Source organism: Boleophthalmus pectinirostris, unplaced genomic scaffold, assembly GCF_026225935.1.
Source record: "Boleophthalmus pectinirostris isolate CB_2022bp ecotype Guang Dong unplaced genomic scaffold, ASM2622593v1 HiC_scaffold_7, whole genome shotgun sequence".
Lineage (NCBI taxonomy): Eukaryota > Metazoa > Chordata > Actinopteri > Gobiiformes > Gobiidae > Boleophthalmus > Boleophthalmus pectinirostris.
Window position 1 is genome coordinate 22,822,052 of NW_026571473.1, and position 24,336 is coordinate 22,846,387.

At 40.2% G+C, this 24,336-nt stretch overlaps 1 protein-coding gene across 1 annotated transcript; it reads left to right on the plus strand.

Annotated features, from left to right (window-relative positions):
- The first annotated feature begins 666 nt into the window (after positions 1-666).
- Positions 667-24,295, plus strand: clocka (clock circadian regulator a). The gene is given in 23 exon segments (XM_055164657.1): positions 667-1,011; positions 15,338-15,510; positions 15,591-15,679; positions 15,821-15,874; positions 16,116-16,264; positions 16,344-16,435; positions 16,510-16,599; positions 16,698-16,818; positions 16,901-17,014; positions 17,088-17,206; positions 17,289-17,371; positions 17,470-17,543; positions 17,546-17,575; positions 17,655-17,802; positions 17,883-17,958; positions 18,350-18,491; positions 18,822-18,922; positions 19,066-19,167; positions 19,506-19,664; positions 20,252-20,536; positions 20,694-20,881; positions 21,177-21,417; positions 21,819-24,295. Coding segments are annotated over 21 exon segments (2,580 nt in total). The 5' UTR covers positions 667-1,011; positions 15,338-15,510; positions 15,591-15,659; the 3' UTR covers positions 22,011-24,295.
- Positions 24,296-24,336: the final 41 nt, after the last annotated feature.

Consider the following 24,336-nt stretch of genomic DNA (forward strand, 5'->3'; position numbering starts at 1 on the left):
ACAGCTCCTCCACTTAGGCTGTTTCCATAGAGACGAGCAGCACGCCAAAGACCCCCAAAAGAGAGATGGATAACAATGAGTCTTATTCTACAATAAAATACTGTAATTATTTAATTATGGGTTAAAAGATCCTCTAAGTACTGAGTACAAGACTGGCTTTAGATATGTAACGTTAAGTATACATTTGTACATAAGGCATGTGGTTTTAGAAAATATCTTTTGTGAACATCTCACACAAAATGCTCTGATTTGAAAAGGGGTAGAAGTTGTAGTTTAAAGATGCGATGGGATGTGTGTTTGAAATATGTTCGCTGATTGTGTGGTATTCAGATTCAATCCCTTCCAATACGCCTCTCTCTTGGGATTAGGGTGTTTGGGTGTCTGTAGAGCCCAGCCCGTGCTTGGAGAGGAGCTTGGAGAGGATCTCGGAGAGGAGCAGTGCCTTTTTGGCTCCAGTTCAGCTCCGGTTCAGTCCCAGTCTGTCCTGTGTGCGCAGTCAAGCGTCAGCTCCGCTCCTGCACCAGGGATTTCCTCAGAAACACGCACTTCTGTGGGACAAGTGTAACATCTTTACCGGTAAGACCGCCTCTTTTTTCACTGTATATAACAATTACCATGTAGACCGTATAACGCCAAAGCTTTATCCTAAACAGTTGTGCTTTTAGTTGTTTCAGACTGGCGAAAGGCCCGCTGACCCACATTCTTATCTAATACTGCATGTTAGCTAGCTCCGGCTAAAAGTGGGTTGACAGACGGACTCTGTTGTTGCGGACAAGTTACATACGCTGTGTGATAATATAAAGTTTACTCCAGAAAAATGACGGAGCGTTATTTGTCACCGGCACAGGCACACTGACAGCGCCTGTCACTGATCGCAGTGCATGTCTTGGTGAAATGAGTGTTTACTGATGCTAGTAGCTGCTAGCTTTAAAGGAATCACTGCTGCTTTTGCCGGCCGGCTTCTTCAGCTCCGCCGTGGGCACAGACTGCCGTGCGCGCCACAGCTGAAGGGTAATAACATTTTAATTACCTTTTATGGCGGGTTATCATACAGTTCTGACTTATATTCTGTGCTCTTCACGGTATTTTCTCGTCAGTATGAGCAAATCTGTAAGTATCAGCTGTGGATGTGCTTCAGTTCTCTCGAATTTTCTAGGACGCTGAAAAGGTGACACTTGGGTCAAGTTTGGTTCCACTGGTTGTTAGATTAGAAGGCCGGACCATGTCTACATCAGGACTAAACTGTGGTCGAACCAAGACTAAAGTATGAACACACTAGAGTTAAGATTTTAATTGAATGCTCCTAGTCACCAGGCTGTCGATATTTTGCTTTTTTTGTCCTTATGTAAATAAGAAAAACATGTTAAAATTCTAAACAGTGTGGCAAACTATTGATAATACAACTAAATGCATATATGTTTGATTTAAAGACAGTTATGTTTAATAACACATCTATTGTCATGCATGGACCTTCCAGTTTAGGCCATTCCAGTTATGCATATTATTTCTTCATAATAACATGGTATCTACTGAAGCAGTTATACTTTATAATATAAAGTATCCCTGCTACAGTAGATAGATATAATTTTAAGGCTCTGTTTTTTTTTTGAGTGTTTGTATTGTTGTATTGTGTGTTGTATTGGCCTAAATGATTTGAAATGTATTCATGCTCAGGTAGTCTAAAATGTGCTTTTAGGAGCTGTCCCCTAATCCAGTGTTTCCCAAACTTTTTTCTGGGGACCAATATTTTAAAAGTCACAAACCTTCGCAACCCAAGTCAATAGACATTATTTGTGAATCACAAAATAAAGGTGGATTTGACCATTATTGAACATTAATGAGGATATTTTATTGTTGAGTGAGTGATCGTGTCTCTCTGAACAATTATTATTACTCAAGTTTTAAACTGTGAAAAACAGTAACTGAACGAGCAATAAAAGGGATCCATAAGTTGCCTATTTGGACATTAAATTTCGCATTTCTTTTCAACATTAAACTGAACCAGCAATACTGGCACAAAATAGTGTGTAGAACTGAATAAGCAGACAAGGTGACAAGGTGATCCCAAAAAAAGGGTCGTGACCCAGTCTTTCGGAAACAATGCCCTAATCTTACAGAAATTAATGTCTTTATATGGTACTGACCCAATGAGTACCCAGTTTTTATGACAGGATTCAAATACAAATCCATATTTTATTATATTATGGACAAACTATTTTGAAGTGAAAGGCTTTGCATATCCCTCATTCTTTTGGCAATATATTTTTACTATTTACATGAGTTTTAAATGCACATTTATAATATATATGTGTATATGTATATGTACTTTATTGGGCTGAACATTTTTTCCCTGTCATCTAGTTGTGATATTTCTGAGAATTATTGAGGTTCCAAATCAGGTTAGTTTACAAAGATGTCCAGTAGCATTCACAAGACTCGGGTGTTTCTGAGCATAGTCTTTCGTAAAGGTCAAAAATACAGGTTGGTTTTAAAAGACCCAACAGAAATATGTTGTCTGCATAGGAATTATATTTCTGAAATATCATCTTTTGTTGCTTTGTTGTTATTGGCAATGGCCTTGATATGTCCTGCGTCTGCTTGAAGGACCCCTGTAGTGTTATGTCGTCAGGCTGGGTTCTTGCTGACGTTGGTTCCTGTGTGTCGTACGGCGTGTTGTTTTATAAAATACACTGCTTCCGTCAGTAAGGAAGGCCACTCATGTTTACTACCACACTCACTATCTTAATGCTAAAAGGTTGACGTAGCATTTTGACTACGCCTCTGATAAGCCTGGACTTTAAGAATGTCATTCACGTGCACTTTAAAAGCTCAATAGAATATGTCAATACAATCTAATAAACAGGTTTACTGCATATAATATATGTATATATAATACAATATAATGCAGTGCTATTTGTGAATGAACTACCACCACTTCCTATTACAACACTTGAAACAGTTTTACACCTTGAAATCATCTGAGACCAATGTCATGGTTTTGGTATTGATTATTTCATTGTGTTTAACAGTTCCACAATGGCTGAAGTTGAATTGCTTTTGTTGTTTTTGCCACTTCTTGTATCAAAATATCTGAAATGGTTTAGATTAGCCAGGACCAAAATCTTCTGTAAAGGCTATAAATCGTCTGGAGTTGGACCTAGGCTAAGATTGTTGGAAGCATGAGATATTCAACAGACTCTATTGTGTGTGCTTGACTACAGCTAATAGTACACTAGTACTTACATAGTAAGTTTGCTTATTGTTCTCCTAGTTTGTTCTAAATGATAAATGTCCAATGAGCTTGTGTCTGAACCAGCTTTGTCTGAATTTGGCCTGAGATGCTGGTGATGGAGTGGTGAGCATATTGTAAGTCACTGTATATAAAAGTCTAAAGACCAAGGATGTTGTTGTCATGGTGACAGAATGTTATAAGTTCTTATAACTCAAGGATGTGCATTTAAGTTAATAAAGGACAAGACTTTAAAAAACAAGACAAGACTTTTTTGTTTTGTTTTACATGACCTTCTGTATTGTTTATGTTTAGCAAATTAATATTGAAAGCTATGTGTTTTTGTTTTTAATATGATGGAAAAAGTATGATATTTTTGTCCCATTGCCCAATCCAATATAACTCACTGTAATAGCCTATGAGGCATCCTTAGCAGCAGTTTCAGTTGAAGTAGCTCTTTAGAGTTGGTCAGTGAGAGCAGATGTAAGATGGACACCAGATAAACATGTGGTTGGTTCCTGGAGTTGTGGACTGAAGTGAAAGTTGAGCAGCTCTCAGACCCTCGCTGTAGCTGCTCCTGTCACACTGACCTTTCCACAGCTACTCCTGTCTCTGCTCTCCCACGATCAACAGACAGCATGTGGAGTTAAGTCAGCAGCTATTTGTTTAACAGATTAGCACATAGAATATAATGAGTCATAATATTACAGTAAGTGCAGGGTAGGAGTGCTAGTGCTAATGTCACGCTAACTTCACATTCACATTTTTTTAGAGGGTTCTTTATTTTACATGAACTGAAATCACAATGTAGTAATAATGTCTTTGTCATTGCTGTGTAGCATATTACCCATCAGTACAACTTCTCTGAGCCACTAATTTCATCCAAAAGAATCTTGTCAGAAGTAGAATATTTTGTGACCAAAAATTAAAATACAATTAATTGAGTGTTACAATATACTCTCAACATCATTATATTTTCACTTATTTGTCTAGGGGAAGGAGCCTGAGCTTGTGCAGGAGGTTGAGCGTTACCGACTTGATATAGTCGGTCTCACCTCCATGTACAGTTTGGGCTCTGGAACCCAACTCCTTGAGAAGGGCTGGACTCTCTTTCTTTGGTGTTGGGTGCGGGGAGCGGCAGCGGCCTAGTGTGGGCCTGCTCATTGCCCCACAGCTCAGCAGCCATGTGTTGAAGTTCACCCCGGTGATCGAGAGGGTCGCGTCCCTGCGCCTTCAGGTCGGGGACAGGTCTCTCACGGTAGCCTACAGAGTACCCGGCCTTCTTGGAGTCCCTGGGAGTGGTACTAGACAGTGCACCGACCGTGGACTCCATTGTTCTACTGGGGGACGTCAATGCCCACATGGGCAACGACAGTGACACTTTTGGAGAGGGGTGATCTGAACCCGAGCGGTGTTCTGTTATTGGACTTCTGTGCTAGTCACAGTTTGTCCATAACGAACACCATGCTTGAGCACAAGGGTGTCCATCAGTGCACGTGGCACCAGAACACCCTAGGCCGGAGGTCGATGATTGACTTTGTAGTCGTGTCATCTCCGGCCGCGTGTCTTGGACACTCGGGTGAAAAGAGGGGCTGAACTGTCAACTGATCACCACCTGGTTGTGAGTTGGATTTGCTGGCGGAGAAGGAAGCTGGAAAGACCTGGCAGGCCCAAGCGTGTAGTGAGGGTCTGTTGGGAACGTCTAGCAGAGCCCTTGGTCAGAGGGACTTTCAACTCGCACTTCTGGGAGGGCTTCTCCCGGATTCTGGGGGAGGCTGGGGACATGGAGTCCGAGTGGGCTTCATTCTCGACCTCTACTGTCGATGCGGCCGCTTGTAGCTGTGGTTGTAAGGTCTGTGGTGCCTGTCGCAGCGGCAACCCCCGAACCCAGTGGTGGACACCGGTAGTAAGGGATGCCGTCAGGCTGAAGAAGGAGTCCTATCGGGCCTTGTTGGCTCGTGGGACTCCTGAGGCAGCTGATGGGTACCAGCGGGCCAAGCCTGCTGCAGCCCGTGCGGTCACAGAGGCAAAAACTCGGAGTTGGGAGGAGTTTGGGGAGGCCATGGAGGACGCTTATCGGACAGCCTCAAAGAGATTCTGGCAAACCGTCCGGCGCCCCAGGAGGGGGAAGCAGTTCTTCACCAACACTGTTTGCAGTGTGGGGGGATAGCTGTTGACCTCGACTGGTCACGTTGTCCGGTGGTAGAAGGAATACTTTGAGGATCTCCTCAATCCCACCGTCACATCTTCCAAGGAGGAAGCCGAGACTGGGGACTCGAAGGCGGACTCATCCATCACCCTGGCTGAAGTCACTGAGGTTGTTGGCAAGCTCCTTGGTGGCAAGGCTCGGGGGGTGGATGAGGTCTGTCCTGAGTATCTTAAGTCTCTGGATGTTGTGGGGCTGTCTTGGCCGACATGCCTCTTCAACATTGCGTGGTGGTCAGGGACAGTGCCTCTGGACTTTCAAACTGGTAAGGTCTATGCCAGGGTACTGGAGAGGAGAATCCGGCCGATAGTCAAACCTCGGATCCAGGATCTACACTCTCTGTCAGGTGCTCGAGAGTTCATGGGACTTTGCCCAACCAGTCCACATGTGCTTTGTGGATCTGGAGAAGGCTTTCGACCATGTCCCTTGTGGTGTCCTGTGGGGGGGTGCTCTGGGAGTATGGGGTCCAGGGCCCTTTGCTAAGGGCTGTCCGGTCCCTGTATGACCGGAGCAGGAGCTGTGTTCGCATTGCCGTCAGTAAATCAGACCTATTCCCGGTGCATGTTGGACTCCGCCAGGGCTGCCCTTTGTCACTGGGGCTGTTCATTGTATTTATGGACAGAATTTCTAGGTGCAGTCAGGGGCCGGAGGGGGTCCGGTGTGGGGACCACAGGATTTTCATCTCTGCTGTTTGCTGTTTGTGGTCCTGTTGGCTCCATCAAGCCAGGACCTGCAATGTGCACTGGGTGGTTTGCAGCTGAGTGTGAAGCGGCTGGGAAGAAGATCAGCTCTTCTAAGTCCGAGGCCATGGTCATGGACTGGAAAAAGGTGGCTTGCCCTCTCCGGGTGGGTGGAGAGTCCTTGCCTCAAGTGGAGGAGTTCAAGTATCTCAGAGTCTTGTTCACAAATGAGGGGAGGACGAGATCGCGGATATAAGCTCTTGAAATGAGTTTCCTTGGCAGGGTGGCTGGGCTCTCCCTTTTAGAGATAGGGTGAGAAGCTCAGTCACACAGGAGGAGCTCGGAGTAGAGCCGCTGCTCCTCCACATCGAGAGAAGCCAGCTGAGGTGGCTCGGGCATCTGTTCCGGATGCCTCCTGGGCCCCTCCCTCAGGAGGTGTTCTGGGCATGTCCCACTGGAAGGAGGCCCAGGGAAAGGCCCCAGGACATGCTGGAGGGACTATGTCTCTCAGCTGGCCTGGGAAAGCCTCGGGGTCCCCCCGGAGGAGCTGGAGGACGTGTCTGGGATGAAGGAAGTCTGGGAGTCCCTGCTTAGATTGCTGCCCCCTCGACCCGGCCCCGGATAAGCGGAAGAAAATGGATGGATGTCTATTTGTACACATTCCTCTAGGTGCCTGACTTTTCTGATGGATAGTCCATCACCTGCTTGTGTCTACAGAGATTACTGAAAAACTTCAACAACAAACAAACCTGATCTATGCTTGTCTCCACAAAGATAGATGCTTTTAAAGCCATACTGTGGAACATTCCAGTCAAAGCAATAACATCTTCATTCTCCAGGAAGACAAGCAGGTGATGCACCCCCATTAGAAAAGTTACATAGCGCACATTTGATTCCATTACTATGTTCATATCAGCCCTCCAAATGAAGACTGCTGACTGCCCTTACTTCCCCAGCTGTTTACAAAGGTGGGATGTGGTGACATGTGGTTCATGGACATGGTTTAACCCTAAACTTCAAATGTCACATCATGAGACTGCACTCTACAGGCCTGTACATTCAGAACCAGACACAACCACCTTTGTGTCAATGTCTGCATGGAGAGCTTACACCCATGTGCTTTCCATCATATGTTCTCTCAACAAAAAGTCTAGTTTTTTTCTCATTATGTCACCACCACTATCCAGCCTGTGTAGATAACATAGTTTAAGATACTGGCTGCATGTTTTACCATTCATTTAAAACACACTGCATGTTGTGTGCAAAAAATTATAAGCTTTTTTTTGTATGATAATCAGGAGATGCGCATTACTTTGCTAGTTGTTGTGAGCGTTTTGTTTAGTTTTTGTAAGCTTGATTCTAAAACTCTGGTTTCTGGGAGTTGTGAAAAGCACTTAATAATCTAATCACGGTGAATATTTATGATGCTCGGAATGCATAAGGTAAGTGAGGAAATGTCCCTCAGTCACCCAAGTAGCTAGACAGACTGGCGCCACCTAGTGCCTCTACGCAACTTAATTTCTCTCCAGCAAGTAGGTCAGGAATCAAAATACACTTGACTGTTCGCAAAAACCCCCCGTTGTCAACAATTCTTTAGATCGAGGACTTAAAGCCGGAATAAAGAGAATGTTTGGTGAATTTTTTCAAGGGGAAAGACGTTATTGCCCTTCTTCCTACAGGATTTGGGAAAAGCTTAATATACCAGTTAGCTCTGTTAACGATACGTTACATATGTGACTACCAAATAGCAGCGATTGGTTAAATGATAAAAAAGTACCTGCCTACTGTCGAGCGAACAAATTCTAACACTGCAAGGTCAGACAGTTTCTACAAAGTGAAACCGGCTGATGAATCAGGCTAGGTAGAATCCATGGCAAAGGAGAAATTCAGTTTGTTGACTGGACAAAAGTTTTCATTGAATACATTTCGCAGCTCGTCCAAGCTGCTTCTTCAGTTCTGGTCAGATTGCTGATGAACACAGGCAGATATAAGGCAGTGTCCAACTTTTTCACATTTTGAAGACCATAAAAATCAGGAAGAGTGCCTTTATATTTTACAGTGTGGTTTAATTTATGTGGTGAAGCTTTCTCAGCTGATTGCCTGTAGCCTCATAGTTTACTGAATATCTTAAAGACTTTGTGACATCTGCAAAAATGTGGAGATGTTTTTTTTGTGTTGTAAGATTCTTGTTGTGACCTAGATGTTTTATTGAGGCAACCTAAATCCTGAAAATGCTTTCACTGCACATGGACTACTGCATTACACGATTCCTTCTGGGAAAAGGTAAATAATAATGCAGACAGTTGAAGGTAGTATGTCAGGACTGTATGCTCCCACTGATTTAAGATATTTAATACAGTCACAGAGTGTTGTGCAGCTTTTTGTAGGCCTGTTTACAGCATGTGCTGTACATGTTTTTGTTTTGTTCTTAGGTTCTTTTGATTTTAACCACTGTGCTGCAGAGTTTGTCCGTCATGGTTCATATTTCTATGTGAAGGATTCTGATTTTGCTTTAATCTTAGAGAGGCACCAAACCACATATACCACAAAAGGGCAGAAAAAGGCATAAATACAATGGTGTTATGACTGAGCCATTATCTTGTTGAGAATGTTTTTTTAGATTGTGTTTATAACAAATTTTAGGTCACTTTGTACTGACAGTTCTATGTGGTGGTACTTCATGTAATTGTGGCTTTTTTAGCTTTAGACCCCCCTTTTTTTGCTAGATTATATTCTGGTCTTGGTCAGACTATTGTAGTTGTTTTGATTGGCACTCCAGTGAATGACCCACTTGGCTCTGGTTTGGCCCCTGGCTCCGGTCCTGCTCCTCTGGGACAGGAGACCAGCCGAGCCCTGCCAAGCACCAGCACCTCCTCCGCTAATACTGCCGTGGCTGCCCTGGGACATTCCTGTGTAAGGGCCACACAGCACAAAGACGCTTTTGTCCTGAGCTCTGAGGATGGAGAGGGAACAGCTGCTCCTGGCGTTTAGCAGCAGCACTTAAGGTTCACAAGACGCCACTGATGTCCAAGATTGTGAATCAAGCACTGATACTGGTCCTTTTTAGATTATTGTTATCTCTCATAAGAAATATCTAATATCGTACTCTCTTAAGAAATATCTAAAAGGTAAATTCAGAAATATTGATAATAATAATGCCTTTGTTGTGACATTGAAGGAATAAATTGGATAAAGTGCGAAATTGCATTGGTTAAGCCTGTTTATGTTTGTTAAAACAAGATTGAAAGCCCTACTGATTGACTTTCAGGAAACACTGAATATGGACAAAAGGCTCTGGCAGAGCCATAATCTCTCTATATGGAGTCTGGTTTCTTTGGGTTCTCTCTGGGTTCTTCCTTCTCAGCAGTACAAAGACCTAGATGGGTTTGGTCAAATGTAACTCCAGATTGCTGCCACCGCATCCTGGAAGCCACCATTTGTGATTTGCTAATTTGTGGTCTTTGAAATTGTGTCCACTTTTCAGTTGTGAAAAAGCCAAGATGGCTTCCACATTCATGCAGCGCACTAACATGAATTAGTTAATTAGACAAAACTCTACCATATACCTTAAAGGTGTACTATTTAACTTTTCTGGTGAAGGGTCCGCCACTTGCTGGTCGGGCCCATTCATTTCAACATTTCAGGTGAAGAAACATTGGAGACAAGCAGCTGGTAGACCCACACCAGTAAAGGGTTAAACAGAGCACCTGTAAAATAGTGGTGACTCGTACTGACAACAGGCTGTTTTCTAAATATGTTTCTTTATCTGACAAGACACAGCAGGATAATAACAAAAAAACTTCTTCTTTTGTGTGCTGATGTGTTTTGTGATTAGACATTGATAATAACCTCTGAATAATACAATGTCATTAAGATGACAATGATCATTTATGGAGATAGTCCATTTTAAAGCTGTATTGAAAATAGGATTACTGTGAGCTGTGAGGATCCTGAGGTGCATTCTCACAGAGATGTTGGAGGAGCTAATGTATTCATGTGATGTGTTTTGTTGCTGCTATGACCTCTTTGGCTTAAACTGCTGCCTGCTGCATCACATTATCCCAGATCTTTCACTGCACATGGAGCACTTTTCCAGTGAATTTTCATTGAACTTGAGCTCAAAGTTTGTTTATGCTGCCCTTTATGTTTACAGTTAACAGCATTTAATGAAATGTATCGCAATGTCACACATGAGGGCGGATGGTGCAGTTGATATCGAAAATAAAAGATGTGTGTCATTCAAGGCATTTTTCCTAATAAATACACTGTTTCATCACATACTATGAGAACATGATTTCCAAATCAGCCCACAGTGAGTTTATGGATTCATTCACTGCTGGATGTTTATTGATCTGTGTGCTGTGTTTGAGTGTGTGTTTATTTAAAGGCTCACAGCATGCAACTTTTCTAGTGGAGAGCCTAGAATATTCCAAACATATCTTAATGGAGACAAGCAGGTGATAACCAGGCCAAGTTACAGGTCAGATCTGTGAAGAGACAAGATCACACTGAATAAGAAGTTTTTTAAAGGTATTATTTCATTGATTTCATTTCATTGATTTATTTATTTAAAAACACCTGTATGCAAAAGAGATATGTTTGATGTCATTATGTGGAATACATTTGCAAAGTCATAACATCTCCATGAAGACAATTCATTAAAAAAGTTACCTTTAAGAGAAAAATGTCATGTCTGATTACTTGTTAACAGAATAAGCTCTTTCAGTGAAGCTGCTTTAAGCTTCAAAGTGACCACCATCTATATCCACTTCTTATCTATGGCTTTCAGAGTGATGAAACATGAGCACAATTGCCAAAGCATTGGGCAATTCAAAATAGAGATATTTGGATTTACAGAGTATTGGCTATCAGCCTAGAGATAGCATAGAATGTGACTATACAGCTCTGTTATTAGAGGTAAAAAATTGGCTTGGGGGGAGTTTGTAGTAAATTTCAACAACATAATTTGATGAAGATAATCCAAATCGTCCCCTGCATATCGGCCCAAAAATACCGGCAGAGCTTCTCAACCATCGGTTGTTCTGTATCCCAAACAATCGGCATTGATATTGACTATTAAAAAAAATATATCAGTCAATCTCTCATTCAAAACAAAATAATACATAACATTTTGATTTCAAAAGTTGAAAGCTATGAACAGCAGATGTACAATATTTCTGACAGGGATGATAGAAACGAGCTGTGTGTATGTCGCCAGTATTCAGAGTAGCCAATGAAGTCACAATCAGCTGAGGCAGTGTTCAGGGCTCTATTTTGGGCTGGACGCTGTGTCCCGTTGCTGTTGATGTGTCTGTTTGGGGCCTGGTGCGTGACGAGCCCTGGACCAGGACTGTGCTGTGACTCATATCATCAGAGCTGCCCTACATCTGAACACACCCACGTACTGTACAGGCTGGTGGAGAAATACATACATATGGGGTGGGGTAGTAACAAGATACATCAACACACTTTATCACTACTTGAGTTAAGTTACTACAATGCTCAAAGTACAGTAAGATTGTTGATGGTATGTGGGTATGATGCATAAGTACCAACAACAATCTTCTAATGTGTAATCATATCTACCCAGTTTAACTTCATTTAAATTTTTTTGTTTTGTAAAATTCTTAAAAGCATTGATTTATTTATGAAAAAATATGTTTATAGTAGCCTTGAGTAGTGCAAAATGTAGTTTAGCTTTTATATAATTGTCATACACCTGGGATATTGGTGTATTTGGTTTCAGCCCTGCACCATGAATGAGAAAGAGAATTGGTAAAAAAAAGAATGTAGGAAGAATAACATAACTAACAGCCTGGTCTAAGAGTGTCTCATTCAAGACTGTAACAGGTCTACACTCATAAATAAGGACAATAAAATGTTCAATCTAAGCAGCATTCCTGTCTCTGGACCACACCAGTCGAGAACTTAATTATGAGGAAGTGAATTATGGAGCTCATAGAAGTGAAAGGTTGCATGTCTGCCAATTACAAAGGCCACACAGAGTAGTCTCTGTAAACAAAAACAAATCTCTATTGTGCAGAAATTCTTTTTACCCCACCCAGTAGTTTATACCTGGACAGACATGTTTTGAATTTTGAAATGCCTTTGTTTTCTGTGTTAGATTAACATATGGCATAGTTACATTTACGTCTAGGTTGAAAGTGTATATTCTAAACTAGATCCTAAATTGCACATGTTTAGCCCCATAAACAAGTCAAATGTCTCTTCTACTAAGCAGTACATTTCTATCCAAACCTGACTCCATCAGAGCTAATCTTGGACTAAACCAAGTCTAAACTTAACCCTTGGACACTATATTTTATTCCATGGCTCCTCTCTGGACTAAACAAAATTGGAACAGAAGAGGGCTGCAAGATAAATCAAATCAAAATTGCTATTTGTCGCAAATCCCAAAGGCAGCAATAATCCTTATGAGATTCTCCCGCTCTAAAATGCCATAGTAGTTTAGCAGGTCATTTTTAGTCTTCTCCCAAGCGAACTACAAAATGTCTTTTCTGAGCAGCACATACCAGCCAGACTAATCTCAGACTAAAACAAGTCTAACCTTTATGGACTTGGTCTTTATGTGTGGGATCAAATAAACGGTTATTTTCATTCATATTTATTTTTTCTTATTCAACAAAAATATCACTACTTTCCATCTGCAAAAATAAAAGGTATACCACTTGTACTTTTTATTTAGTTTTACTGATTAACACTTTTATAGATCCCATGTACCACCAGAAGAGGGTTGCGGACTACAGATTGGGAAACCCTGCACATTGAGATATTTGTCTTCACACCCACACCCATGCACACACACGCACACACACGCACACACACGCACAGCAGAGAGTGGTGCTGCTGGCATGGGCAGGGAGGGCTTGCCTGGTGAGCTGTGATTAAGTTAGACTGGAGGAACAGTGGAAAGTAGGTCATTGGGCCAGCGGGTCAGAGAAGCACAGTGACATCACACTTATACAAGCATTGCTCTGCTGCGTTACACAACCTGCTACAGCCAAGTGTGTGTGAATATTTTCAATGGATTAACTGGTTTACTGTAGTGGATGCCAAGTACCACACAGGGAATATTTTGCCACCATTATTTCTCTCAAATTAGCAGAACTAAAATAAGGCCAAAGTAGATAAACAATGGCTGAAACTACAGGAGTAAACAAGTTCTAACCTGGGGCTCAGGAAATTAGGGCGAAAAAGGAAGCATAACCTAAAACAGAAGAAAACACATAGGACTAAAGTAAGAGTATAACAGGCAGTTTAAAACAAAATATTATCTTTTTAATGGGAAAAGTCCTCAAAATGTCCCCTTCTGAGTCTGACCAAATTAACTGTCTATCTGTACTTTTGTTAACAGAACACAGTCTGACGAACAGTGATCAAAGTTATTTATTTTGACAAGATCTTCAACTTTCCACACTATGATAGACTGAGGACCTTATTGGCTTTGGTTTGTGTAGCACACTTTACTCTCAAATAAAGGAAAACAAGTCACATCCTGTTATATACATCATTCACCACATGGCTCAAAGTGAGTATAGTGTAATTACATCCTGCCCCACCTCTTTATATTGTCATAAATGACTCACTCTGGTGGATTTAGTTGTATTTTCAAAATCTGTGATCTGCTCAGTATACATTTGTGGACTGTCATCCAAAGCGTACAATGACAATGAGAAATCTTTTGACTGTTGTGTTAGACTATACTAGTATTTGTTCCTCAAAAGTTAAAAGATATATATATAGATAAATATTTATTGTCTTTAAAAAATGTGACTGATTAAACAATTACTACTGTATACACTCTGTCTTTCAGATTTTCTGTACACATAATTTGTGACCGAGCCCAAAACAAGACAAAACAGAATAAATTCACTTGTAAAACTTGTAGAACAAATCAGATCTAAACTAAGACTAAATCAGGATTAAAGCAGGTTCAAAGCATACATTAACCAAGAAAAAGACTGGTCTGATCCAGTTCTTGTACCACAGATTGAGAACCCCTGCTATGTAGAAAATGTGCTGTTCTTCTCTAATTGCTTTTTGTAGTTAATTGCATGCCAGTGCGTTTTAGACTCATGACCCAAATTCAGACCCCCTACGAATGCCTGTAATTAGCTATGACTAGAATGATAAAATTACTTCAAATATTCACAGAAATATGTTGGGAGAATAAAAACTCTGAGAGCAGCTTGCGAATACTGCGTCAGCCAGACCAAAGTGCAACAGGGGTTAGTCCTCCAGCTGGAGCACAGTCATGGGTCTAAAATGTCCCGGATAACTCCCATAATGCACCATGACTTCTGCTGTATTTTATTTGTATTATTAAAGCCTTTCAATGTACTGAAGTCAAGCCAAAATATAAAAGCATCTTTTTCACATGTACTGTACATGTAATACTTATTGGATTCAACAAACCATTTGATTTGGGTAATCATATCTACATAAATGTGACTAATAGTTTTAACAGGCAATTCACAATAGACATAATGAAGAGATGGTTTTGGATGTTATAAAGTGTTGAACCTGGGACTAAATGAAAACTTATTGCATAGTCAAGTGTGATGACATATAAAAACCTTTGCCATTCATTCATTCGTATTTTGTTTATTTGACCCAATGATTTGCTTTGTGCATTTAATTTATTAATTAACACTCTAAGCCCTCAATGTTGTTTATTATAAATGATCTGTATTCATGCTTTTTTAAATGCTGTAAATTGTGTTGTTTGTAAGTGTTATTGAATCATTTATCTACTACCAGTTCAATATAAGTCTGGGTTAGTATCAGATATTTTCTCCAGGGACCTATAATGGTAGTAGTGAAGAGGAGGAAATGAAGAGGCTGAGGTGGATGATGATTCTGCTTTTGTGGAGGAGAGTTGCAGCAGAATTTGAGGACTGCGGTTATGATAAAAAAAAAAAAAAAAAAAAGAGAGCGTGTTCATTTGTACATTTTTTGATTGCTACTTGTTGCAGACTGTGATTATTGAGAGGAGATAGGAAGATTTTGTTGAATATATGGTGTACTATATATTCTCTAATATTGGACAGCCCTCCAACAAAGCACTGTGTAGTATTTGGCTCTGTGTGAATACAGGATGTGTCAGTATGTAGGAGGTGAACAACTGTGGTTGACACATTTTGCTTGTTCATAATCTTGCTACATTCTCACATTATTTTCTGTCTTTGTGTTTTATTTTAGTTGCTGCTACTCTGTACCTGACCCACAAAGTTGAAAAGAAGATTGCTGCTTCTTCGAAAACCTTTTGGAAAAACCTTTAGCCTCTGAGATACATTTGGTGAGTCAGATTCAAGACGCACAGATTTCAGCCACTCCTCCTCCTCTCACTGGACTGGCAGCAGCAAGTCAGTAAAGTAAGACTGTTACACTTTTTAATATTTAATTTCATGGTGTCTTGTTATTATGACTGTAGTTAGTTATTATATTTTGTTAGGTTTCACAAATGTCTACCTCAAGATTAAAAGACCTCTCTCGAACACTACAACGGTGAACAGGTTACAAAATGACCTCCAGCATTGACCAGTAAGTACTGCATTATATTTAAACATTAAACATTTTATAACCAAAGATTAAGAAAGGTCATATCACGGTGTACATAATACCTAATACTGTTCAAATATATTATTCAAAATTCAAGTGGCAAGTCTGTTTTTTGTTCTGTAGGGATGACAGTATCTTTGGGTTAATGGAAGAAGATGAGAAGGACAAAGCAAAACGGTAGAGTTTCTATACTTAAATCTGAATATACTTTGGTATCTTTGTGACCTGCTAAACATCTTCAGTTGCTATAAGTGAAAGCTGAATGAGAGTTTTATGATCCATGTTTACATGTTCAATTTTAAAGGTCCTATATTAGGTTTTTTATTTTTATTTTATCTAACCTGGCACTGATATTTAACCTTTTACAATTTAAAATAGTGTAAATGCGAAATGGTTATTGCTGTGTTTGTCTGAATAGTGTGTCCAGGAATAAGTCGGAGAAGAAACGGCGAGACCAGTTCAATGTCCTCATCAAAGAGCTGGGCACCATGCTGCCGGGGAACACCCGAAAGATGGACAAGTCCACCATTTTACAGAAGAGCATCGACTTTCTGCATAAACACAAAGGTGAGTGTTAAGAGGAGGGTCTGTCTTATATAGTAAGATATGACATATTAATCTCAATACTGTTTGTGTCTTTTATTAGAAATTGCTGCACAGTCCGAGTCTACAGAGATCAGACAGGATTGGAAGCCTCTATTTCTTAGTAATGAAGAATTCACCCAGCTGATGTTAGAGGTGAGTTGAAGAATAGAAAGATTCTTGTCTGCTTGTTTTGGGAAAAATAAAGGAAACACACGCTTTTTATTCAGGCTTTAGATGGCTTTTTCTTGGCGATCATGACTGATGGGAATATTATCTACGTGTCTGAAAGTGTGACGTCACTACTGGAGCACTTACCTGTAAGTCAATCTGTACATCATTATTACCTGTTTAATTACTCACCATCTTAGAAACAAAGTACTAAGTCAACTAACAAATCGTTCACTGCTTGTTTCAGTCTGATCTTGTGGATCAGAACCTGTTGAACTTCCTGCCCGCTGGCGAGCATTCAGAAGTGTACAAGGCTCTGTCCTCTCACATCATGGAGGGGGAGACGCTGACGCCTGAGTACATGAAATGTAGGTGTGGCATTTACCGTATGTGTGTATTTGAAAAGAACTTTGTTGTTCCATTTGAACAAATTTGTCACTTGTTTTACAGCAAAAAATCAATTAGAGTTTTGTTGCCACATGCTCAGAGGGACAATCGACCCCAAAGAGCCCCCAGTGTATGAATATGTAAAGTTTATTGGAAACTTTAAGTCCCTTAATAATGGTAAGTACCATACTCATGGCATCCATTGATTTCTTTTTGTTTGTAATCAACTTAAGCTTTTTTTCTCCCTCAGTGCCTAACTGTAACCGCAACAGCTTTGATGGAGTGATCCAGAGATCGCTCCACTCTGCCTTTGAAGACAGGGTCTGTTTTGTCGCCACGGTGAGGCTGGCCAAACCACAGTTTATCAAGGTAGTTAACTTACAGTCATAGTTATGTTACCCAGGCCAACCTGTTTATGTAACAGATGTGTTAATATTGGTGTCACCTGCAGGAAATGTGCACTGTAGAAGAACCCAATGAGGAGTTTACCTCCAGACACAGTTTGGAGTGGAAATTTCTTTTTCTGGACCACAGGTTTGTCACATTTCAGATTTAATTCACGATCAGCTCAGTGTCCATTTGTATTTAGTATTGCAGTGAAGGGCTGATATTTCTGTGTGTTGTTTATCCAGAGCTCCACCTATCATTGGATATCTGCCTTTTGAGGTGCTTGGCACGTCAGGGTATGACTACTATCATGTAGACGATTAGAGACACTGGCCAAATGCCACGAACACTGTGAGTTTACTGCACCTGTTGAATGGTATGAATTCTTGTTTTGGTCTTATGTTATGTCTGTAAACTCTGTTTGTGACAGTGATGCAGTATGGGAAGGGAAAATCCTGCTACTACAGGTTTCTGACCAAAGGGCAGCAGTGGATCTGGCTCCAGACACACTATTATATCACATACCATCAGTGGAACTCCAGACCAGAGTTTATCGTTTGCACACACACAGTCGTGAGGTACAGCATGGGGGACACACTATCACACCATACAGGTTTAATTTCTCCTGTTTATTTCATTTGGATGTTTGTGTTGACAGTTACGCTGAAGTCCGAGCAGAGCAGCGTCGGGAGCTGGGAATAGAAGAATCTCCACCTGAGATCACTGCCGACAAGGTACAACAATATTATACAGAATACTATACACTGACCAGTGTGAGTTATGACAGTAGGTGGTGTACAGTGTTAGGGAGCAAGGCTAAAATGTTAGAAGATAAAAAATGGGCAGACTTCTACAAGGGTGCTTAATTTGCAGTGGTCAATCAAAATACTTTAAAGGACTAAACAGTAGTAAATTGCTGAAAGGTGATGTAGGTAAAATAGCTAATAAGTTCAACTAGATCAAATAGATATGTTTCTAAAGAAATATTGCCCATAATATTAAATGGCATAAAAGGCTGAACATTCAATTAGGATGAACAATGATTGAAGTGGTTACAATTGTTCTGTATTTACTGTGGTAATCATTGTGGTGATCTTGAAAAAGTCTTTCTCTCCTCCATTGCAGTCCCAGGACTCTGGCTCAGAGTCTCAAATCAACACATCGAGTCTCAAAGAGGTTCTGGAGCGATTCGACCACAGCAGGACACCCTCCGCCTCGTCACGCAGCTCCAGGAAGTCCTCACACACGGCTCTCTCAGATCCCACCTGTGAGCATGTTCACTCTGTCCCCACACTGATGAACAAGAGTGGATAGTTTTTACTATGTGATTGAATACAGTTTAATGGTTTAAACTAGTAAAAAGGGTTAGATTTACATTTCATTCATTTTATGGACATCTAAACTACAGGTTTAGGAAGGTTCTCTGCAAATTACATTATATGAACAAAACTACTGGAGTGTTAGATTTGCTAAACAGAACTTGTTTTACTTGTTTTCCCAATAAGTACATCATTTATCATTATTTTAAACCCTACTTTGACTCTATACCTCGTGTGCTGTTTAGACGTGTTTTGATCCTGATTGTTCCTCTGTGCAGCCTCTCAGATGAAGGCGCAGGGCGAGCGCAGCACACCGGGTCGCCAGTCCGTCTCTGCCGTGGAGATGACATCACAGCGCAGATCGTCTATCAGCAGCCAGGTCAGGAGCAGAGCAGAGGGATAACATTTCAGAATCAGCCTGTTCAGGGTCAGTAGGGATTAAACCAGGGATAAAGCCACTAAATGCTCTTCTTTTTCTGGCCTCCTTCCTCGTTTTGTGCCCGATGTCTGGTGTTCTATCAGCAGTCCATGAGCTCACAGAACACAGGGCAGAACATGACCACGACCATGGTCTCACAGCAACCAGCACAACCTCAACTACAACAGGTGCAGACCAGTGTACAGGCAAGACACTCAACACATTCTTTAATGGTTCATCTTTAAATCCATATTGTTTTGTATATATTTATATTTATAACTAACTTAAATTTTCTATACTAAGTGTGAGCAAGTGTTTTTTTTTCTTTATCCTGATGTATGCATAAGAGGAAATGCAAATTGTAATGGCTAGACAAGTAGGTCAGATCAAGTGGACCATGATAGGAACCACTGACAGGTAATCTACATGCTTAGCCTGTGTGTAGGCTGTGAACGAGACAGGTGGTCAAACAGTTATCAGCACTCATATTGTATATCAGATGTAAAAATTTAACTCATGTTTGAATGTTTTTTTTTCTCTCCAGTCAATGGTGCAGTTCTCAAACCAGTTAGAAGCCATGCATCACCTGAAGGAGCAGCTGGAGCAGAGGACGCGGATGATTGAGGCAAACATCCAGAGACAACAGGATGAGCTGAGACAAATCCAAGACGAGCTACAGAGGGTCCAAGGACAGAGTCTGCAGGTCTGTGCCACTAAAGACAAGATAAGATTCAAGAAGACATATTTAGCATTTAGTAAATAGGATATCACAACATGGATAATTATTTTGTTCACTTTAAATGCCAATACTGATATGAAAAAATATTATAATAGACACAAAAACTACAGAACTGATAGGCCTCGCCTCTCAATAGTTTAATTTCACTGTAACAAGCAGCAGATTTTCATTAATGTCATTACATTTTTTAACCCTGTATGATTTGGAGTTGGAATTTTGGAATAATTCAAGTAAATGCCGAGCAGTGGGCAGAGGTTAAAAAAGACACTTTCTGAGCACTCAAATGCAGGACACTTGCTGAGTTGCAAATGGCATCGCAACATGTATAGGCCAAAATGATTTAATACAGATGGGGGGGCAGCTAAAATTCATGCAGTTTTTTGTTCATGGGCCTAGTCAATTATAGATATGATCAGGTTCCACATTTGTGATTTTACCTTTTGTTTATGTATTTCATGGCAAAGTGTAATGTTATTAACAGGGAAAGCTGTCTCTTACCCCAACAGATCTATTATCATGTCTTGAGTTATGCTATATGTGCTATGTTACAGATGTTCTTACAGAAGGGAAATGGAGGCCTCACTTCTGTCCCAATGTCCCAGAATACCGTGCAGCAGGGAGGAGCTCTGAACATGCAGGTCCCTGTGTCGTCTGGGACTCTTCAGAACAACATACAGCAACAGCAACAGCAGCAGCAGCAACAGCAACAGCAACAGCAGCAGCAGCAACAGCAACAGCAACAGCAACAGCAGCAGCAACAACTCTCAGTCCAACCCCAAACGCAGCAACAAGCTTTAACACAGGTGTCAACAAACTTCATGTACCTACAAGTGCCGGTGTGTGGTGTTGACAATTTTGGACAGTAATGCCAACAATTATTACGTTTTAGATTATTAGACAAGATCATTCATAAATTAATCTGTATTTACTTGTGTTTATGAATGTGTTTTGATTATTATAACTAATTTGAATAAAATGTAAATGATGTTTCAGCCTCAGCGACCGTCCCTGCCTTTACCTCCTCAACAGAACTCTCTCTCTGCTCCACTCTACAACACCATGATGATTCCTCAACAGAGTCCCGCTAACGTGGTCCAGATCTCCTCCTGTCTGGGTCAGAACACGGGACCAACCGCATCAGCTGTAACTACTTTTGCACAAGACCGGGCTGCTCAGATAAGGTTTATACTTTTGATAATGCTTCTACTCTTCATATAAGTAGTATTATTATTTCAGTGTATCGAACCATAGAGTCTAGTTGGGCTATGTAGCAATTCCTTTGTTTTTCTATGGAATTCTATGTATATGGCTTGGAGTTTGCATCTTTTAAAGAATTGTAAGGAAGTACAGTGGGAGCAAATGTGAAAATACTGCAGGATTACTCAAACGTGCATGAACCAATCAAAACTCACAACACGGAGTATGTAAAATTTCTTTCTCACACTTCTTCATTTCTTGATGTGTTTATCCTGACAGGTTTCCAACGGCCCCACAGCTGCTGACAAAACTAGTGGCAGGGCAGATGGCGTGTGGAGCGGTGATGGTGCCCACTACCATGTTCATGGGACAGGTGGTGACAGCTTTCTCCCCTCAGCAGGGACAAGCCCAAACCATCAGCATCTCCCAGCAGCAGCCCGAGCAGGTTCAACAGTCCCAAGTCCAGCCCATTCAGCCAGGACAGGGAGGACTGGGACAGCAGCAAGCACAGTTCCTCCAGGTAAGCATCATGTGTATTTTATTTTTATTACAAGCCTGCTTTTTGACTCAAGACTGATTTTAGAAATTTGTCTCTTATTATTTATGAAGCCACAAAGTAATTATTTGCATGATTCTTAAGAAGTAATTTTGTTATTAAATTATTATTTGTATTTGCCACAGCTAATACATCAGTACTTACTTACTAACTTAAGTAATAATACGATTGAGCAGCGTTTACTTGGGAGTAATATTTGACCAGGTTTAAGTAATGAACTGCACTGCTTTGACCTGTTGTCTTTTGGGTCCTTGCTAGTTTTGTTTTTATTTTATTTTGCGTTATACATTATGTGTATACTTAATAAACATTTAAAACAGAAAAAAATATCACAAGAAGGATATGTTTTTTGTTCACCCCTGAAGGCTCCTCGGCTTCTTCATGGAAACCAGTCAACTCAATTGATCCTTCAGGCTTTCCCTCTGCAGCAGCAAAGCACTTTCAGCAGCCAGGGCCAGCAGCAGCAGCACCAACAGAAGCAGATACAGACGCAAAAACAAACAGGCCCTCACCGAACAGACAGCCTCTCGGACCGGGCCACTGCACAGCCTCAGTAGCACCCATTGGAAATTGTCTGATCCTAGAAGAACTGCAGAGGGTATCCTCCTGGCTCGTCTTAGTTTCACAGTTTGCACTTATGTCTGAGATTTGTGTCCCTCCTCTCCATGAGTTCAGGCTCATGGAGGGAATATATCCAGACTCAATGGAGTGGAGCTCGTATCAAAGACAGTGCATCATTTTGTTTTTTACTGTTGTTGTTTTTAATGAGAATATAATGGGACAATACATATTTTTAAGAATGTGGTGTAGATGTATTGTACAGATCTTGATGTGTATTATATATTCTGTAAATATGTTGAAAAGAAGCTAATATTTTATATGATGCATGTAATGAAAACTGTAATCCTTTACCTTTTTTTCTAATGTTCTGTAAAATGTTTCTTAAGCTCATTGACTCATTCAGAGTTCCTTTCTCCACAGGGTGAAGCGGTTTGTGTCTGCGTAGCAGGCAGCGCTGATTGTTTATTCCTTGGCCCATTTTTAACATTATTTTATAAAATCTTAAACATAGTCTATTTTTAATATTATGCATTTAAATTTGCACATTTAAAAGTGCTACAGACTAGAGCTAAACTATAGCAGATTTTAAACTGGTAACAGCTTAAGCTTACAGTAAGATACTGTATCACACATGCTGCTGTGTTTAATCAAAGAACATTTCACATAAAAAAAGTATATATATTTACATGGCCCAATTGCAGTATATTCCACATTTAGGTTTTTACTATATTGCCAATCAACTCATAGACATATTAGGCATCACTTTTATTCACACACTTTCTCTCACTCTACCTATTTGTTTTACAAATAACAAAACAGCTTTAGCTTTAAGCTAAGATACTTTAAGCTACTTTTTGATTCAGAGCGCCTTATGAAGAGCATGGAAAAATGGGGAATGAGAGGAGATGTTTATTTTATTTTTCAAACAGTGGATTTTGTTCTGTATTGTGTTATCTACTAAACTCTGAATGTCTCATACCGATCCTTTTCTCCTGACACCTGATGCTGTTTGGATGTTTGGCTCATTACATTTATGCTCTGGTGAAGGCCCTTGGACACAATAAGGGTTTGTCCACACTAAACCCCACGTGAAGCAGAGCTGTCAGAGCAGGTGGTCTCAGTGCAGGTGTGCTGCACCTGCCCCGGTGTCACTTTCTTAAATGATCATGTTTTTTTCAGTTTGGTGTTCTGTTAGGCTAGTAGGTCTGCAATGCCATTTTTCATCTTGTGGTTTATTGCTCTGTCCAATGTGTACAATCATCTCTGTGTGACTGAATAATAACACAAGTTTCTAAAGCTGCAGTGAAAAGATTATTTTATCAGTTGATTTGTATGGAAACTGAAACATTGACAATTTTTTTGTTGTAATGGAAATTGGTCCAGGCTATAAACCAATAACATGGACAAAACTGGTAGCAATCTTCATCTACAAGTACTACAATTCAGAAAAAATCCACAAAGAACCATTTCAGTCTTTCTGAGGTGCAAATTTTTCTCATGATGTTTGTTGTTCCAGAGGTGGGTATTAGTTTGGGAAGTTTTCAATTTACTCCTGAGTAATATATTTTACAATGAGTGAAGGTTAGATTTTGGTTACTCTTGCACCACTAATTCATTTTTTTTATTTATTTGTTTTGATGCATTATAAAGCCTTTGAAAATACGAAATGTTTGGTCCTTAGAGTTACAATTATTTCATTATAAATCAGATGTTACATCCTGAGAGGTACAATTACTTTAAAGTTATGGTTCCCAATACCTTTTTACATTTACTTCTGTTGAGTTTCATGATTTCAAATTAATAATAGTCTTGAGTACAATGATTGACCAGTCTACCCACCTCTGGATTGTGCATGCCCAATTGCCCAAAGAAGGAATATATTTTCTTGCATCTCAAAAAATTGTTAAGCTTCATGGGCAGTAGTGAAAATTTTTCTTTGTATTATGTACTAGATAACAAATCCAAAATAAACACAGCACTCAAAGTATATTGAAAATATTTAAAAACAGAAATAACCTGAAACAAATAACTTGTGTTAGCACCACCTGCTGTTCAGTGTAGATAATAAGAAACAGACTCAAAACAAAATACAAGTCACCTTGTGAATACCTATGCTTTGTGATAGTGCACTTTATTTAAAATACCACTTAAATGAGTATGCAAAACATATGTTGCCTTGCATTCATTTTTGAGCCAAACCATAACTTAAAATATGGCAAATGAAAAAAAAAAAAACATTTGCTTTATTTTGGTTTGAAAATAAACTTGTTGTTTTCAAAAGTTTAAATTGTGTTTTATTAACAGGAGAAGAGGCCTTGAACA